The sequence below is a fragment of the Tupaia chinensis genome, unplaced genomic scaffold (genome assembly GCF_000334495.1).
Source record: "Tupaia chinensis unplaced genomic scaffold, TupChi_1.0 Scaffold000374_1, whole genome shotgun sequence".
NCBI classification, from domain to species: domain Eukaryota; kingdom Metazoa; phylum Chordata; class Mammalia; order Scandentia; family Tupaiidae; genus Tupaia; species Tupaia belangeri.
The window spans coordinates 738,319-752,142 of NW_006159872.1; the positions used below are offsets into that span (position 1 = coordinate 738,319).

The following is a 13,824-nucleotide window of genomic DNA, read 5'->3' on the forward strand; positions in this document are numbered from 1 at the left end:
AACTGCTGTTCCTGGGGGTTTTTTTTTTTTTTTTTTTTTTTGAGAGAGAGGTTTTTGCTATAGGGCATGTGCACTCACCAGACGGACAGACAGAGACAGAGAGACAGAAAGCAAGAAATCACCCCCCAGGGGGGATGGCCACGCCTCAATCCCTTCTCCTCCATTCTTCTCTCAGGATTTTGAGCACACACACACACGCACGCGTGCTGAGCTTGTTTCAAGCTGCCGGGTCTGGGACTCGACCTGCAGTTGGCTATGTGGGAAACCAGCAATATAACCATTATGCCATCTGCTGGTCCTGAATTATTTTTATTTATTTATTTATTATTTTCTTTTTTTTTGCCATAGGGGGGCCAGCAGTTAGCATAATGGCTATGTTGCTGGACTCCCATGTAGTCGACCGTGGTTCGAGTCCCGGACCCGGTGGCTTAAACTCACGCCCGGTGTGTGTGCGTGCGTGCCCAAGATCCCAAGAGGAGAATGGAGGAGAAGGGATTGCGGTGTGGCCATCCCCCCAGGGGGTGATTTCTTGCTTTCTGTCTCTCTGTCTCTATCTTTCTGGCGAGTGCACGTGCCCTCTAGCAAAAACCTCTCCAAAAAAAAAGAAAACAAAGATTTTTGCCATAGAGAATGTGTGGTTGCCAGAGAGGGACAGAGAGAAACAGTGAGAGGGAAAGTGAGAAATCTCCCCCCAGGGTGGATAGCCATGCCACAATCCCTTCTCCATTCTCCTCCTGGGATTTTGGGAATGCACACACATGTGCTCAGCATGATTTTCAAGCCTCCAGGTCCAGGATTCGAACCACAGTCAGCCAACGTGGGAGTCCAGCACCTTTACCGCCATGCCACCTGCTGGCCCTTGAGGCTAGAAGGTTTTGAGCAAATATGGAGGCCAAGAGGAAAAGCAAAAGATCAAGAAGACCCTATGGGAACTGAGTCTGCAGGTAGGAGGGGCCGGCCGGGCCTCTGCCCCTGCCCTGACGCTCAGCCTCTGCTCTCAGTGGTCCAGGTGTTCTGCGTCATCCCCAAGTACATCCAGCCTTTCTTGCGCATGACCATTGGCACCCGTGAGTGGCCCTCTCCGCCTCTGCCACGTGCGTGCTCTGGGTCTCCTGCCCTCACCCTGATACCGCTCTAGTGGGCCAGCCCCGGCCCGCTCAGTCTGTGCGTGATGATGCAGGAGCAGGGAAGGACCTCAACAGGGTACCCAGGCCAGGTTCCCAGCTGCCCGGTTTAGGGCTCGCCATGGCCTGACTGTCGAGCAGAAGCTGGGGACAGAAATGGCCTCCTGGCCCCTAACACAGGTCCTTGAGACCATTGGTGATGGAGACCTGCTGCGTCGCAGGCGTGACGCTGGGTGTGGGGCAGGAAGTGGCCACAGTACGCAGCATGCAGGCTTCTGTCCCCCAGTTTCCTGGAGTGCAAGCCCTGGGGGTTCCTGGGTAGTGGTGCCAGGCCCTCCCCAGGGGCAGATCCTCATCCCCGGCTCCCCTCTGTCCTGGCCCTGCGGCCCCAGCTGTGATGAAGCTGATTAACCGGGTGCGTCGGGAGTTTGAGTTCAATGTGACAGCCACCCACTACTTCTCTGTGGACCTCAACGCTTCACGGAGCCTGTCGCAGGTGGCCCTGGACCTGCATGAGGCTATCAGCATGAAGCTGCACCGCGCCCGGGAGGCCCTGGCCCTGCTGGGCTACACCACGCCTCTGCTCCTCACGCTCCTCTACCTCCAGTGAGCGGCTGCTGGGATCGGGGAGAGCTGCAGGAGCTGGCGTGGTGGGGCGAGGGCTGCCTACGGGTCTGGTGACTGTGCTCCCCCGCCAGAGCCCTGTTTTACCGGTACTGCTACCTGAACTGGGACAGCTTCGACAATATCTACATCACCCGCCGGTTCCTGCACCTGGAGGCCGTCCGCGCCGGGGCAGGGCTGCCCACGGTGCTGCCGCTCAGCGCTCACGAGGCCCGGCGCTACATCCTGCCGAGTGAGCAGAGCATCCCGGTGCCTGGCCACCGGGGCTCTCAGGGAGGCCGGGGCTGCCCCAACCACTGCCCAGATCTAAGGCCCGTGCCCGGCAGCCCTAGCCCAGGGCCCAGGGAAAGTTCAGGCCGAGGGGTGGCACGGCCCTGTTCTCGGGGAGCCTTCGTCTGAAAGGGGAAAGCAGGCAGACACAGGCAGATGTTTCTGGAGGCACCTGGGAGTCGGGACAGGGGGAAGGAGAGCGGGGAGTGGAGCTGCAGCAAGGAAGGCTGTGGGGAGGGCTCTCTGGGGGTGCAGGCCAGAAGTACGAGTGTGCTGATGTGGTGGTGTCCCTGGAGACGGAATGGACATCGGCCCGGTGGAGAGGCTGACTCGTGCCCCTACCCCCGCCACTTCTCCCTAGCTTCTCCCCACCTTCCAGAGGAACAAGCAGACCCCAGCGGATGCCCACTCCAGAGCTGGAGTCTGCTGGGGGGAGAGTGGGGAGCACCTTCCTGACTACCCCACCCTCTCAGGCTCCTTCTTCCTGTCTCGATGGGAGCGGATTTTTTGCATCCTGGAGACCTTCAGCTTCGCCCGACACCTGCTCCTCGTGCTGCTCCTGGTCTTCCTGGACTATGCCGTCTTCTGGGTGCTTGACCTGGCCCGCCACCAGCTGCAGGGGGAGGTCGTGGCCCGCAGTAAGTGCCTCCACCCGGCTGCCCGCCTGCTGCAGCCCCTCCCCTGCTCCCGTGCCCTCTGTCGAGCTGTCCCCTCTTTCCCACCTGCAACCCTGGGGGACTCCCTGAATGTCCCCATGTCACTATTGCTCACCAGTCCCTTTTCCAACTCTAGCCTCTGTGTCCAGGTCAAGGTTATAATATAACAGAGTCGTTAAAGACACAGACTGTAGACTCAGGCTGGCCTGGGTTCAAATCCCAGCTCTGTCCTTTAACAGACAGCTGCTTCAGCAAGCTGCTTAACTGACACCTCAGAGCCTCAGCTTCCTCATCTGAACAATGGGGTAACAATGGCAGCAACTCCCCTGGAGGAAATGAAACGATGTGGGTTGAGCACCTGATAGACCACTGACTGAGAATGTGCCAGAAGCCAAAAAACATGAGTGATCTAATTCTGTGAACCAGAGGTCCAACGGTCAGGTGAAACCAGCAGCCAGAGAGCCCAGCACGCAGGCGCTTGGTCTGGCACCTGTCCCACACTCACCGCCCAGGCAGTGCTCAGGAAGACACTGTGGGGCGGCGACAGCACGAGGGCCCTGGAAGTCGTATGGACACCACAGGTTTGGACCCTCAGGTTGGTCTAAAAATGGGCTGGCCACACACAGATGCCCAGGATCCTGGGAGCTGGAGGGCCGAGGAAAAGGGACCTCTGTGTTTAGGATGCTCTCTCGGTGCTTCTCTCTCCTCTTACGCGCCAGCATCCTCTGTCATAAGGAGAGAAGAGACGAGAAAAGAGAAGAGATGAAAAGCAAGGGGAGGGGAGGGGAGAGGAGGGGAGGGGAGAGGAGAGGAGAGGAGAGGAGGAGACATCATCCTCACCAACACCTCGACAAAGCCATTTTTCCCAGCAAAAAGAGAAAAGAAAATCTGGACCAGCTGGGTGACGTGGTGGTTAAGGTGCTGGATCCCACATGGAGTGTGTGGTTCAAATCCTGGACCTGATGGCTTGAAAATCATGCTGGCATTTTGTGCCCAAAATCCTGAGAGGAGACTGAAGGAGAAGGGATTAGGGGGTAGTTATCACCCCCTGGTGGGGGATGACTTCTCACTTTTCCTCTCTGTCTCTCTCTGGTGCATGCATGCACTTTATAGCAAAAACGTAAAAAAAAAAAAAAAAGAAAAAGAAAGAAAAAGAAAAGAAAAGGACTAGCAGTTAGCATAATGGCTATGTCACTGGACTCCCATGTATTTGACCACAGTTAGAGTCCCGGACCCGGTGGCTTAAACTCACGCCGGGCACGTGTGCGTGCATGCCCAAGATCCCGAGAGGAGAATGGAGGAGAAGGGATTGCGGCGTGGCCATCCCCCTGGATGTCCCCCCGACCCTCTGTCTCTCTGTCTTTCTGGTGCACACACGCGCCCTATAACAAAACCCTCTCCAAAAAAAAGAAAGAAGAACAAAAAAAGCAATGCTTCTGGGTGGTCATGGAGGCACAGGGTTCGACTCTCTAACCATTAAGGTCATCTCAGATCTGGTGGCCTGGGCAGGCAGACCAGGCACCAACTCACCTAGCAGGACCAGGGCCGGGGCAGGGCCAGGGCACCGTGTGGGTGTGGCTGAGATGTGGGCTGTCCCTGGGACTGGCCGCGCCCTATTTCCCACCCTCGGGAAGGCGTGAGAGCTCTGTGTGGGCGGACACACGACCACGAGTGTCTCACACGGTGTTGTTGCACCAGGCCCCGTGGTAATATCGATCAGCGTGGAAGGGACCGGCTACACCGGGAATATTTACCGGGACTTGGTGTCGGCATTTAACGTCCTGCAACAAGGCAACGTCAGCATCCTGTCCCGGCGCTGCCTCCTGCGACCCTCGGAGCCTGACGCCACTGGTTACATAGTCATCGGTATCATCCTCTCCCCGGGGGCACATTCAGGGTCTGAGGGCACGACTGGCAGGGCTGTGGTGGCACCTGGTGCCCACTGCAAAGTGCCCTGGTCCTGTGCCCCCAGGCGCCATGTACGGCCTGTGCTTCTTCGTCACTCTGTTTGGCAACTACATCTGCCGGCTGCGACGCGCCATCTGTGCTTCCTACTACCCTGCCCGGGAGCAGGTGAGGGCCATCGCTGGCGGCCGCCCCTGCCCAGCCACGGTTCTGAGCTAGCGGCCATCTTTCTTGGCTTTGGGGAGCCGGAAGTCGTTCAACTCCAACTCTCACTGCCCTGGTCGAACGCCAAAGCAGATTGCTGGCTGGCAGGTCTCTGGTCCCCAGGTGGGGCTGGGAGAAATGGTGGCTCCCAGGGCAGGGCTTCCTGAGATAGCTCGCCTCGAGTTTGTTAACACGGCAGGGATCGGGGCCAGCAGGAGGCGTATTGGTTAAGGCTCTGGACTCCCACATGGCCTACCACAGTTGAGTCCCGGACCTGGTGACTTAAAATCACACCGAAGCGTGTGCCCAAATCCCAGGAGGAGAAGGGAGAAGGGCCCGTGGCATGGCCATTTCCCCGGGGGGAGAGGAGGATTTCTCACTTTCCCTCTCTCTTTCTTTCTCTGGTAACCACATGTGTCCTATGACAAAAACCTTAAAAAGAATCCTCCCCCCCAATTAAAAAAAAAAAAAAAACCCTCATGGGGATCCAGCAACCCCACTGGTAGGCATGCTCTGAGGGAAGGGAGATCAGGGTGTTGGGGAGACGGCTGCTCCCCGAGGTGTGCTGCAGCATTATTTACAGTGGCCGAGAGATGGCGTCAGCCCAGTGCCCATCAGCAGGTGAATGGATAAGGGAAATGAGGAGGGACCGGCAGGTGGCATGACAGTTGAGGCACTGGACTCCCACGTGACCCACAGAGGTTTGAGTCCTGGGCCTGGTGCTTTGCTTTCATTGGGAAAATCACGAAGCATTTTTGCACAGAAAAACATGGAAAAGTCCGTCATTACTTTCTTGACAGCCTCACACACACACACATATTACTCAGCCATTTAAAAATATTGATCTATTTATTTCATTTTATTTGTTATTGGGGCCAGCAGTTGGCATAATGGCTATGTCACTGGACTCCCATGTAGTAGGCTGTGGTTCGAGTCCTAGACCTGGTGGCTTAAACTCACACTGAGCACATGTGCATGCGTGCCCAAGATCCCAAGAGGAGAATGGAGAAGGGATTGCGGCATGGCCGTCCCCCCTGGGGGTTGATTTTTTGCGTTCTATCTCCCTGTCTCTATCTTTCTGGTGAGCACATATGCCCTATAGCAAAAATATCTCCAAAATTTTTTTTATTTGTTAGTAATTTTAAAAAATTATTATTTTTAAACTTTCTTTATTTTAATTTGACCAGAGAGGGGGAGAGAGAGAGAGAAAGAGAAAGTGAGAAAGTAAGCCACTAGGCCCGGGACTTGAACTGTGGCCAGCCATGTGGGAACCCAGCGCTCTTACCACCATTCCACCTGCCAACCCTTGTTATTATTATTTTTTAATTTGATGAGAGGAGAGAGAGAGAGAGAAAGTGAGAGAATAAGTCGCCAGGTCCGAGACTCAAACCGTGGTCGGCCATGTTGGAGTCCAGCACCTTCACCACCACGCCGCTTGCCAGCCCCTATTACTCAGCCATTAAAAAGAATAAAATCCCTGTAATTTGAGGCAACATGACAGACTTTATATTAAGTGAAATAACCCAGGAGCAGAAAGAGACAAATCATTGGCCAGGCCTGTGGCCTAGTGGTTAAAGGAACTGGGTCCCACATGGCCGACTGTGAGGTTTGAATCTCAACCCTGGAGACTTGAAAAACATACTTTGTGCATGTGTGGGGGAGCCCCAGATCCCGACAGGAGGGAGAAATGGAGAAGAGATTGCCTCGTGGCTGCCCCAGCTGGCGGGAGGGAGTGCTTTCTTCTCCCCCTCTCTCTGGTGAGCATATTCACTCACTGGTAAATTGAAATAATAACAAAGAACAAAGAGAAAAGTCACATGTTTTTACTCTCATGTGGAAACTAAAATGACCTCACAGAGGCAGAGAGTAGAAGCCATATTTACTAGAGGCCGGGACAGGTGGGTAGGGAGTGACAGAGAAAGATGTTGATTGAATCACAATTTGATCAGAGGAATAATTTAGTGTTCTACTGCACAGCAGCGCGATGATAGTTAACAGTAATTTATTGCCTATTTCAGCAGCACTAAGAGAGGATTTTTAAAAAAATATTGCTAGAGGGCACACGTGCTCACTAGAGAAAGACAGAAAGACAGAAAAGGAACGTGACAAAGCACCCCCGGGCAGGGGTGGCCACACTGCAATCCTTTCTCCTCCGTTCTCCTTTCAGGATTTTGGGCACACCTACACACACCCGTGTGTTTTTTAAAACCACCAGGTCTGGGACTCGAACTGTGAAGTTGGATATGTGGGATCCAGACATCTTAACCCCCATGCCACCGGCTGGCCCAAAGAGAGGATTTCGAATGTTCCCAACACAAAGTAATGACAGTTGGAGAGGATGCTAGTTAGCCTGATTCCGTTATACGTTGTGTTTGTGTACTGAAGAATTACACTGTACCCTATAAATATTATGTATCAGTTAAAATAAAAAAACTCTGTGGGCAGCAGGGGCATTGTCGGCATGTTGAGGTGTGGATAGAAACTGGACATTTGTTTACTCATTTATTAATTAAAAAAAAGTTTTGCTAGAGGGCACATGTGCTTGCCAGAGAGAGGAAAGGCAGAAAGCACACCCAGTGGGGCATGGTACTGCAATCCCTCCATTTCTCCCCGGTTTGGGGATTTGGGGTATGAACACACAGACGCCTGGCAAATCTTTCAAACCACCAGGGTTGGGACTCGAACCATGCAGTCAGCCATATGGAATCCAACTGCTTTACCCATCAAGCCGTGGGCTTGCCCATCACTACTCCCTTACTGAGCATCTACTCTATGCCAGTCACTGTGCTGTGCTGGTTTCCAAGGTTGCTGGGATGAATCAGACAGTCTCAAGGCTGGCCAGAGAGGCTTTTAACAAGATGTAACTTTTACTTATTTTCTTTTTTCGTTTCCTATAGGGTGCATGCACTTGCCAGAGAGAGAGAGTGAAAAATCACCCCGGCCCCAGGGTTGGCCGTGTCATAATCCCTTTTCCTCCACTCTCCTCTCAGGATATTGGGCATACATGCACACACACCTGAAGTAATTTTTTAAAAGAGGATTTTGCTATTGAGCACGTGTGATTGCCAGCCAGACAGAGACAGACAGAGAGACAGAAAGGGAGAAATCACTCCCTGGGGGGATAGCCACACCACGATCCCTTCTCCATTCTCCTCTTGGGATCTTGTGCATGCATGCGCTTGTGCCCAGCATGAGTTTTAAGCCACCGGGTCCGGGACTTGAAATGCAGTCAACTACGTGGGAGTCCAGCGACGTAACCATAACGCCATCTGCTGGTCCCCCTCCCCACCAAGTGATTTTCAAACCGCTGAGTCTGGGACTCAAACCTCTCAGCTGGTCATGTAGGACCCAGCTGTCTTAACCTCCACGCCACGTGCTGGCCCCACAAGACATTACTATTACAAAAGGGCTTGTTTTAAGGAGTGACTAAGGAGCTATGGAAATCAGAGGAGAGGGGATAACTCCGCCAGAGGAAGTCCAGAAAGCTTCCCAGAGGAAGGGGCATTTGCGCTGAGCCTAGAAGGATTCACAGGAGTTGGACAGATGAAGAGGTAGGGGTGGGGGTGGGTCCAGAAGGCACCCGAGCTGCTGAAGCAGGATCAAGTGGCCCCTCCCGGATTTCGCACCAGGAGAGGATCTCCTACCTCTACAACACACTCCTGAGCCGCAGAGCCAACCCGCTGGCTGCCCTGCACCGAGCAGTGAGGCGGCGGGCAGCTGACCAGGGGCGCGCGAGTGTCCTCCAAGTGCTGGCCAGCCGGTGAGCTCACTGTCCTTCCCCACGGGGGCGAGGGGGACAGAAAAGAGCTGATGTCAGAAGGGGCGATGACCCTAAGTGTGAAGAGATTTGGTGGAAGATGTCCATTCCCGGCCACTCAGGGCCTGAGAGGGAAGGCAGGAATAGGGTGCTTAGGGGTGGGCAGTGAGGGGGACAGTCACCACGGTCAGCGGATGGAGGTCAGACTGCAGGGAGGCCTCCCTTCTTTCAGAGACTGGTGCTGGGGTGCTGGCTGGGCCAGGCAGGCTGGTTTAGTGTGCGACCTCGCTTCTCAGGTGCCCCTGCCTCGGTCCGTTTGTCAGCTACTTTCAGCAGCGTCAGGCCTACTGCCTGGGCTGTGGGGAGCCCCCGGGCAAGGGGGACATGGAGAGCTTCGTGTCCTGCAGTACCTCAGGCTGCCAAGGTGAGACCCCTGGGAAGAACGCGTCTCCTGCAAGGACTGTACCTGTATGTGACCGTCAACCGGGCGCTTTCCTTTATGGCCCTCCCTTCATTACTATGCATGTTCTCATTTGCATACCGCCCCTGGGGTCGCTCATTTTCTCCTAGGTATGAACGGCATTTATTTGCCAGTGGCATTGAGGCAGTTCCCTAGTGGGCATCGCTTGACAAAGACAGTCCCTCCAGAAGTGGGACAGGACAAGATGTGGCCAGAACTGGGAACACCAGGGTGGGTGGGTAAGCTCAGGCCCACCCCTTCCCCTCTCGGCTTCTCCAGGTCTTTACTGCCTCGCCTGCTACCGCCTCCTGGCCCACACCTGCTCTGTGTGTGCCTCTGCCCTCTCCTCTCAGGGGGACCTGGACCTGGAGCTGTGAGTCCTTTTGTGAGCTGGGGCGGCTGGGCTCTGCGGGGTCAGTGGGTGCAGCCATCCTTCCCCAGGATGTCTCTTGGCCACTGAGACCAGCTGCTTCTCCAGGGACTCTAGTGATGAGGAAGGCCCCCAGCTATGGCTGGCTGCAGCTGGAAAAACGGGCCCTGAGCAAGAGAAGTTACTGCAGCAACAGCTCCGGGAAGCGCTGCATGCCATGGGATCCAGCTCCGAGTCCAGGCGAGTGGGAAGCGGATGCTGGCACCTGGGAATTGGAGGCCTAAGCATGTCCCGTCACATGTGCCAAGGGCTCCCTGGGGCCTGGACCTCAGCTTGCGCTGGCGCAGATGAGGGCAGGTTTGCAGAGTGCCTGCCTGTGTCAGCAATATCCCGGCCCTGCAGGAGCTCACATGACCTCAAAGGGAAACCCACAATGTGCAGAGCCCCCCAGTCAAGGGGGGGAGCATGTGGGCAGCACAGGACAGAACAACCAATCAGGGATGGGGAGTATATTAACGAAGGCTTCTGAGAAGAGGTGAGAACTGAGCTGGGTTGGGGGTGCAAGCTGTTGGTTTGCTGGCTGGGAAGGGAAAGCCTTCCAGGGGACCTGGTGTGAGTTTGGAGAATGTGAGACATTCAGGAGGGTAAGCTTACCACGGAGCGTGTCCATGTGTCTGGCCGGAGACCTCAAAGAATGCTAGGAGATAAGACTAGAAGTTGAGATGGAGAGAATTGAGGTAAGAAATTGAAGTGGGGGCGAGATTGGAAATTGAGATTAGAAGTTGATGGAACCAACAGATGATATAATGATTACGTCGCTGGAACATAGTCAACTGTGGTTCGAGTCCTGGACCCGGTGGCTTAAAACTCACGCCGGGCACGTGTGCGTGCGGGCCCAAGATCCCGAGAGGAGAATGGAGGAGAAGGGATTGCGGCGTGACCATCCCCCCTGGGGGGGGATTTCTCGCTTTCTGTCTCTAGGTCTCTCTCTGTCTGTCTGGCGAGCGCACACGCCCTATAATGAAAAAACCTTTCCAAAAAAACAACAAGATCCTGAGAAGAGAATGGAGGAGAAGGGATTGTGGCATGGCCATCCCCCCGGGAGGTGATTTCTTGCTTTCTGTCTCTCTCTGGCTCTCCGGCAAGTGCACAGGTCCTATTCCAAACATCTCTATCTAGGAAAAAAAAAAAGTTGAGATGGCATGGTGGTTAAGGCACTGGACTCCCACATGGCTGACTGTGGTTCGAGTCCCAGATCTGGTAGCTTGGAAATCACACCAGATGCGTGTGCATGCCCCAAATGACAAGGGCTTTTCTTACCTGCCATCTGAAAGTCTCAGGTTAGAAAGTGACATGTTCACAGTCTTTTAGGCCACACGCTGAGAAGGCCGAGTGGAGCCAGAGCAGGAGCAGGGAAACCAGAAAGGAGGCTGTGTTAGTCCAAGAGAGGCTGGTGACGGTGCTGGGAATGGAGGTGTTGAAGATGACTGCTTTGTAGGGTTTTTTTGCTATAGGGCACATGCGCTTGCCAGAAAGACACAGACAGAAAAAGGAGAGAGAGAAGGGAAGTGAGAAATCACCCCCTGCTATAATCCCTTCTCCATTCTCCTCTTGGTATCTTGGGCATGCATGCACACACACGTGCTGGCCCTTCCTTTTTTAAAATATTTATTTACTGGGGCCAACAGGTGGTGTGGAGGTTAAGGGGACTGGATCCTGCATGGGTGACTTCATGGTTCGAGTCTCAGACCCGGTGGCTTAAACTCACGCCGGGGACGTGTGCGTGCGTACCCAAGATCCTGAGAACAGAATGGAGGAGAAGGGACTGTGGTGTTGCCATCCACCCTGGGGGGTGATTTCTTGCTTTCTGTCTCTCTGTCTCTATCTCTCTGGTGAGCAAAAATCACTCCCCAAAATTATTTATTTAATTTTATTTATTATTATCATTATTTCAGTTTTGCTATAGGCCATGTGCACTCACCAGAGAGACAGAGAGAGGAAGGGAAAGTGAGAAAGCAAGCCACTAGGTCCGGGACTCGAACTGTGGTGAGCCAATGCCTTAACTACCAAACAACCTGCAGCCCTCCCCCTTTTGAGACAAGACCTCACCATGCCCAGATCCTCTCGCCTTAGCCTCCCAGCTGGGACTGCAGGCATGTGCCACCATGCCCGACACTTTTCTAGACAGATTCTCTCACTGTATTTCCCAGCCCAGCCTTGAGTTTGCGATCCTCCCGTCTCAGCCTCCCAAGTGACTGGATTTCCAGGTGCACACCACTGTGCCCAGATTTACACTGGACGGGGCATCGAACCCAGCTTCCCTTGTGGTCTGAGTTTATAGAGCACGGTGGGTTTTTTGTTTGTTTGTTTAAGAATCATTTTATTTCCATTTATTTAATTATTTTATTTTAATTTGACCAGAAAGGGACAGAGTGAGAGAGAGAGAGAAAATGAGAAAGTAAGGTGCCAGGTCCGGGATTCGAACCACAGTCAGCCATGTGGGAGTCCACTGCCCTTAACCACCATGCCATCTGCTGGCCCCAGAGCACAGTGTTTCAGTAGTGCACATCACTGCAGCCACATGTAGGATTTCTATGCTTGGGACTGGGCAGGTGTGAGGGCAGAAGGAACAGGTTCTAGGGAAGGAGGACTGGCCCTGTCTGAAATCTTTGAGGCGTCCATAGGGCCTCCAGCTACAGAGACCCTGGGGCCAAGTAGAAAGGGGCAGAGCTCCGGGCTGCTGGGAATTTTGGTGGGTGTTGATTTATAGACTGTAAGAGAGAGGATAAACCAGGTCAGATAAACCTGGCAGAGGGCATGGCAGGGGCAGGTCCCTGAAGAGCTCAGCCGCAAACCAAGGAGGAGAGGGGCCCGAGCCCGCAGGAGAGCCACGCGTCTGAAATGCTGGAGACTATCGAGAAGGATGGGGGCTGAAGACAGGCCATCGAACCTGGAGGCTCAGAGATGACTAGAGCGGCTTACAGAACATTTTCATGGCATCAGGAAGGCCCAAACTAGATCATGATTGGTTGCAGCCTAACTGGGAGAAGACGCAGAAACAGGGGGTGTGGTCCCTATGTCACTGTCGAAAGACGTGTGACAAGTCTTTAATACGATAACTGCTCTACTTATATAAAGTTTGGTGGAGAGAAGGAAGCAGTTAGCTTCACACAGCAAGAGAACAGTTGGGCCCAGTCAGTCAGCAGAACACAGGATTGTTGAATGGGAAGCCACTAGTTGACAGCGGTTCGAATCCCTAGCCCAGCCAGCCTGAATACACGCCAGGTGCATGCTGGTGTGCCCAGGATCCAGGCAGGTCAGAGGACTGAAGGAAGGTGAGCGTGGCATGGCCGGCCCCCGTGGAGGGTGCCGCTCTCTCTCAGGCACACACATGCTCTAAAACGAATAGCAACAAGAGGGCGAGAGAACAGCTTGAAGGGCCCCAGCACAAAGAGATTCTTCTGTATCCAAGGAGATTTGAGCATTTAGGAAGCAAAGAAAAGAGCACTGCAGAGGGAGGAGGGAGGAAAGGGCCAGGTGTATAAGGTGGCCTCAGAGAGAAGCAGGCTGAGGCCAGCAGGTGGCGTAGTGGTTACGGTGCTGGACTCCCACACCGCTGACCGCAGTTTGAGTCCTGGACCTGGAGGCTTGAAAATCACTCCAGGTGTGTGCATGTGCATGCCCCAAATCCCAGGAGGTGAATGGAGAAGGGATTGTAGTGTGGCTATCCCGCTGGGGGGTGATTTCTCACTTCCCCCTCACTGTCTCTCCTCTCCGGTGAGTACACATACCCTATGGCAAAAAACCAGAGCCTGGCGTAGCTCCTCTCTGGAGAGGACAGGCGCCTGCTGAGAGAGCAAAGGGGGTGCTGGGAACGGAACGGAGGTTTGGAGGAGTGGGTGGTGGAAGCGGAGACACCTGCTGGGGAGCCGGAGGAGCTGACTTGGGAGGCTGAGATCCCAGGTCACCGGGGCCTGCAAGAGCTGCACCGTGTGCTTGGCTATGTGGCTTTCTCTGGCAAATGCGGTCGCCAGAAACAGGATTTGAATGTTGAGGGCTTTTTCTGGGCAGGCCAAGGGAAAGACAAGGTGGGGAGAGAAGTGGGGTGTCTTCAGGAAGAGTACCAGAGGTAACTGGCTTTGGAGCAGAGCTGGGCTGAGGCCCCAGGGCTTTGTCCGGAGTCCTCGACCTGAGGAGGTGTTAGAGCAGGGCGGTGGCCGGGAGGGAGAGCTGGCAGGCCAGGAGGGGCTGGCAGGGAGAGCTCTGGGATCAACGCAGTGAGGAGGGGAGGAGGCTGTCTGAGCGGGAACAGAGGTGAAGGTCAACAGGTCCGAGGGTGAGGCCTGACAGGCTGGAGAGTTGGATGGGTCTGCCAGGGAGGAGGCCACCGGGCCACATGGGCAGGCAGGTTGGCAAGGTCATCCTGGCTGGATGTGGCGGGGGGGCCGCCGGGG

General features: G+C 54.6%; 1 protein-coding gene across 2 annotated transcripts in view; it reads left to right on the plus strand.

The window, feature by feature from the left end:
- The window catches only part of DCST2 (DC-STAMP domain containing 2), a 16,466-nt gene that overhangs the window by 1,710 nt on the left and 932 nt on the right, over window positions 1–13,824 (plus strand). Inside the window, exons 5-14 of one of the 2 annotated variants that reach the window (XM_027773792.1) lie at window positions 1,002–1,094; window positions 1,517–1,730; window positions 1,823–1,980; window positions 2,492–2,656; window positions 4,373–4,540; window positions 4,647–4,747; window positions 8,413–8,543; window positions 8,837–8,964; window positions 9,280–9,373; window positions 9,479–9,610. In XM_027773792.1, the coding sequence (XP_027629593.1) occupies window positions 1,002–1,094; window positions 1,517–1,730; window positions 1,823–1,980; window positions 2,492–2,656; window positions 4,373–4,540; window positions 4,647–4,747; window positions 8,413–8,543; window positions 8,837–8,964; window positions 9,280–9,373; window positions 9,479–9,610 (1,384 nt within the window). The remainder of the gene's footprint in view (window positions 1–1,001; window positions 1,095–1,516; window positions 1,731–1,822; window positions 1,981–2,491; window positions 2,657–4,372; window positions 4,541–4,646; window positions 4,748–8,412; window positions 8,544–8,836; window positions 8,965–9,279; window positions 9,374–9,478; window positions 9,611–13,824) is intronic. The other variant, XM_006153422.3, reaches the window with a different exon arrangement.